Source organism: Triticum dicoccoides, chromosome 4A (genome assembly GCF_002162155.2).
Source record: "Triticum dicoccoides isolate Atlit2015 ecotype Zavitan chromosome 4A, WEW_v2.0, whole genome shotgun sequence".
Lineage (NCBI taxonomy): Eukaryota > Viridiplantae > Streptophyta > Magnoliopsida > Poales > Poaceae > Triticum > Triticum dicoccoides.
In genome coordinates this window covers 541288765-541293601 of record NC_041386.1, presented here as the reverse complement: position 1 = coordinate 541293601, position 4837 = coordinate 541288765, and the positions used below count along the sequence as shown (strand labels likewise).

Here is a 4837-nt window from a genome sequence, read left to right as displayed (position 1 = left end):
GCGCCCGCCCCCCCATTTCCAAATCCCTTTTCTATTCCCCTCTCCCTCTCCCTCTCCCTCCCCCTGCTGAAAACGAGAACGGAACGGAACGCGCGCGAGAATCTCTCTCTCGCCCATTAATTTCCCGGCCGTCCCCTTGCGTCGATCGATCGGTCGATCGCGAGCCACGCGAGTACCGAGGGACGCTACAGCGCCTTTGGTTCCTGGTTTCGTCGTCTCGTTCCGTTAATGCTTGCGCCTATCCGATTCCTAACCGCGACTTGTCCTTCTGATGCAGCGGCAGCGGCATTGGTTGATCTCGCCGTCGACGTCGGACGAGGGCGGCGCCGCAGGCATGCGCCCGCAAGGCCAAGATCCGTCCGCCCGCGGCCGCGACGCCGCCGCCGGGATCTGATCCAGCCCGTCCCGCCGCCACTCGCTCGCGATCCTCTCCGGCCGCTCGCAGCAGCAGGTGCGTAATGTGTTCGCCGTTCGCTCTCGCCGGGCGGGCGCAAAGCCTCCGAAAAAGCGAAGGGGGATATTTATTTGTCGACGACGAGGGCGACGTATTAATAACGCTAGCCAACCCTTTTAATCTGCATTTCTGTTAGGATGCGTATCTGAGTTTGTTATTCCTTTTTCTGTTTCTGTTAAGCGTGGCAGGAGGCGAGGCGGAGGAGGAGGAGAAGATAGAGACGCAACCCACGCGCGGCTAGCTAGGGTTTGTTCCATCTCCCCCCTCTCTCGCTCGCTCCCTCTCTCTCCCGAGGAGCGGAGGAAGGCGGAGGGCCGGAGGAGGAAGAGAGGCGGGGGATGTCGTCGTCGAACTCGCCGTGCGCGGCGTGCAAGCTGCTGAGGCGCAAGTGCACGCAGGGGTGCGTGTTCGCGCCCTACTTCCCGCCGGACCAGCCGGCCAAGTTCGCCAACGTGCACAAGGTGTTCGGCGCCAGCAACGTCTCCAAGCTGCTCAACGAGATCCCCGTGGCGCAGCGGGAGGACGCCGTCAACTCGCTCGCCTACGAGGCCGAGGCGCGCCTGCGCGACCCCGTCTACGGCTGCGTCGCCTACATCTCCGTCCTCCAGCTCAAGATCAAGCAGGTGCGCGAGGAGATCGCCAACGCGCGCAAGGAGCTCGCCGGCTACATCGGCCAGGCAGCCTACGCGCCCGTCGTCCCCGTGCAGCACCCCCACGCGCAGTACGCCGCCGCCGGCATGGGCCTCGTCCAGCCCCACCCGCACCCGCACCAGCAGATGGCGATGCAGCAGCAGCAGCACCCGTACCACCAGCAGCAGATCGCCGAGGCGCAGCACCTGGCGGCCGTCGTCGAGGTGGCGCGCGCCGGGCAGCAGCAGCAGCAGCAGCAGCAGCATCACCACCAGCACCAGCAGCACGAGATGATGATGATGCGCCAGACCTACGCCAACGTCCACGGCGGGGCCGCCGCCGGGCCAACGGTGGCCGTCGAGCCTCCCCAGCAGGCCGCGGCCTACGACGGCACCGCCCCGTTCCTCATCCAGCAGCAAGCGTCGCCTTCCGCCCTGACCTACCGCATGGAGGAGCCGTCCCCGCCGCCGCAGTCCTCGGGCCACTCCCACGTCGACATGTCCCACGCGCCGCAGCAGCAGCGTCATCAGCACACGGACGGCAGCGACGAGGGGAGCGGGGGCGCCCCGACGGCCTGATGGCCATGCTCCCGCCTCCTTCGCCTCCCTGTGTCGATATTTCCCCCCTAGCTTTTTTTCCACGGTTTCTTTGATGTTCGTTTGTTGGGCACGAGTCTTTTCGTCTTCTTGATCATATGATATCGAACTGGCATCGCCATGGCTCCCCGGAAAGCATATCCATGGCTCCCGGAGGCGGACAAGCTGGTGATCTTGCTCAAGCATATCCATGGCACACTCAGAACGATGTCACTGTTGCATTAGTTTGTGTTTGGATTCATTATTGCAACCATGTTAATTTCCTTGAAACGATTCATTACTCCATAAAATAGCAGAAAGAAATGCGGATTCTCGAAAGATAACGATGCAATTTTCGTGGTTCGTTATTTGTTAGTCAAAGTACTACTAGTACTCTCGATCGATCGAGTTGGTTGTGTGTGCGCACGCCAGTTACTTTGTTTACTTGTGTGCTAATTCCAAAGTTACTGCACATAGTATATATATGCTTAGATTACTGCTCTGACCTGTACATGTGGTGTGCTAGTCAACTCCACAGGATGGCAGAAATTTTGAGAAGAAAATAGTCTAGTCCCTAATTAACTTCCTACTATGCCCTAATGTTATACAAATGCTTCACCTGCCAAATTGGTTTAGCAGTAAACAAGGAGCGTAGTATAGCTAGTCCTATAGCGCTGATAATCCTTATACCACCGTTCAGAGATCTGGGTCAGGAAATTATGATTTATGAGTGCATTAAAAAAGTTACCCTTGATTTTTGGTGGGAAAATATATTATTAGCGTGATTATATTGAACATGGAGGTGGCGATTCATCACTGGATAAAAAATTATGTATGTACCAGAAATTAATGTTGATTTCGATGATGTATTAAGATTTGGATTGTTGGATGCTAATATACTCATTTACTGCATCTACACGATAATCATTTCCTGGTCTAGGTTTTGTCACAGAATCATGCATGCTTGTGTTTTTAATTAGTCAGCAATTGACAGGCACTGGAGAACACGCACAATGTAGTTGCCATGTTAAAAATCTGCAAGATCTAGAATTGCATCTCTTATTTATATATTTTGACTGTCAGACTCTGAATTTGCACATGCTGGTTTGTGTGTTTCTGTCAAATTAGAAGTAGACAAGTTGTCAAAGTACCAAGTAATTCACTCTGACATCTTAAATAAATAATAAGAGTGCATGCATGTTTTAAAAATAAGAATGCATGCAAACAAGTAGTAGTACGATTGGCATAACTGTATCAAACAAATGATCTCTCGGGCTGGCTGTAGCCTGTAGCTATGACCCACGCACGCGCGCGCACACACAAAAGCCCAGCTCTGCACATCTCAGAGATTTTGACATGAGCATATGCATAACTGCTAAACTCTAGTATCGATTTCAGCCACTGACATATCATACTCCTGGAAATGTGCTTTGTCAGGCTCTTCATCAGCTGCCTTTATCCCTCACAAGAGTGACAGCCAAATAAATGCAGACCAGAAACAGAGGTAGCAAAGAGAAACTTATGAAGGGAGGTGCAGATAGAGACAGTGAAACATGCATGCAAGGTGTGTGTGCAAAGGGGAGCAAATAGTGAAGCGAGCAGCATGCATGCAGCTGGGGCAAAGTCAGGGGAGAATTAGCAGCCAGCAAGCATAAGTTTTTTTTACTAGACCACAGAGTTCAGGAAGAAAAACAGCAAAGGATTTCTAGTTCTTCTGCATTATGCTTTTCGACTAGTATAGTGGCTACTTCCTTACATACATTTCTTCTCTTCCGGCCGATTTGTTTCTATTCACTATATAGCATGCTGTTTCGTTTTGCGCTTCAATTTTTTGCTTGGTTCGTTTGTTCTAGGATATATTCTTTGAGTGGTAAATATTTGCGAACCATTACCTGAGCTAAAGAGTGGGGTCAGTTAGCCATTTTTCTTATACTCCCTCTGTTTCTAATATACGTCTTTCTAGAATTTCAATACAAACTACATACGGAATCTTGCATAGTATAAAATGTGGACTCACCTATTTTGCTTTGTATATAGTCCGTAGTGGAATCTCTAAAAAGACATATATTTAGGAAGAGAGGGGGTATTATATTACTGATTTAATACTGTGTGGAGTATACGTAGTGTTGCGTAGGCTCATGCGACTCATGCCTATGTTAATTATATGCAGTTTCCTTTGAATATCATAAGCTAGCTAGCATGGTTGTTATGGATGGCATGATTCTATAGGTGATCGAGTCCCTTTTTCAGAAAGATACAAATTAACCAAGCCAGATATTGTGTCTAGCTACATATGCCTACGTCTCTAGCTAGCCGTGCTGCTGAAATCATGACCGTGCAACCAATGTTAAGCTTCGCATGCATGAGTGTTCGTGTGTGCCCCTCTTCGCCACAATCCAAAGCCTACTGATCATAGCTAGTCAGACCACTTTCATTACACATGCCCACCCAGCCTGTTCAGTCATCAATACACAAGACCCTCAACCCTCTCAAAAACATCTCTTTTAGCATGGGAAAGTTGTGGCTACGCCCAAGTTTATTCTTCCATAGATAACTACGTAGTATAAGTATTCTTCCATTTTTTCCCCATCTTGTAGAGAAATAAGGTATATCTCGTAATCTCAATCTCGTCGTCTAGTCTCATATACGTATATATCTCATTTTTTTAGGGACATGTCTCTATCTTACTCCACGTATAAAAGCTCCCACTAAAGAATTAGGCAATCCACATTCTAGAACAATGTCCAATATGTGAATCTTGGACTACTAATTCTTTTATAGAATACATGCATAAAAATATTTATTACTCATCACCAATGTAATGGTATTGTACTACTGCAGGCATTACATTCACAAAACTAGGTTCATACTATTTTTGTGCTTATTGATAGTACCGGAGGCCGGCATGGTTGGTCTTCTGGTCCGGTGCAATGGCTCTAGGTGGTGTGCACCGTGACGGCAAAGCGGACGGTGCCATTGTATGGGTATGGTTATGCAATCTCGATCGTGAGGGCGACGAGGTATACAATATCATAAGTCGATGACACCGTTCAGATCTAGGCGTCATCTTGACCCTTCCCCCTCCCCTACCCGATGTGCGGCGGCTGGTGTGCTAGATGATGTCGTTTATTGTGGCGATGACGTTGGCCAACGTTGTTCCCCTCAGCGCCACCGTGCA

The 4837-nt window shown here is 49.7% G+C and overlaps 1 protein-coding gene across 3 annotated transcripts in view; it reads left to right on the top strand.

Annotated features, from left to right (window-relative positions):
• LOC119286628 (LOB domain-containing protein 36-like) overlaps positions 1-2027 on the top strand; it is a 2640-nt gene extending 613 nt beyond the window's left edge. Inside the window, exons 1-3 of one of the 3 annotated variants that reach the window (XM_037566039.1) lie at positions 16-199; positions 278-451; positions 643-2027. In XM_037566039.1, the coding sequence (XP_037421936.1) occupies positions 793-1662 (870 nt within the window). In that variant the 5' untranslated portion in view covers positions 16-199; positions 278-451; positions 643-792 and the 3' untranslated portion in view covers positions 1663-2027. Of the gene's footprint in view, positions 1-15; positions 452-634 lie in introns of those variants that run through there. The other 2 variants (XM_037566037.1, XM_037566038.1) reach the window with 2 other exon arrangements.
• The last annotated feature ends 2810 nt before the right edge of the window (positions 2028-4837 follow it).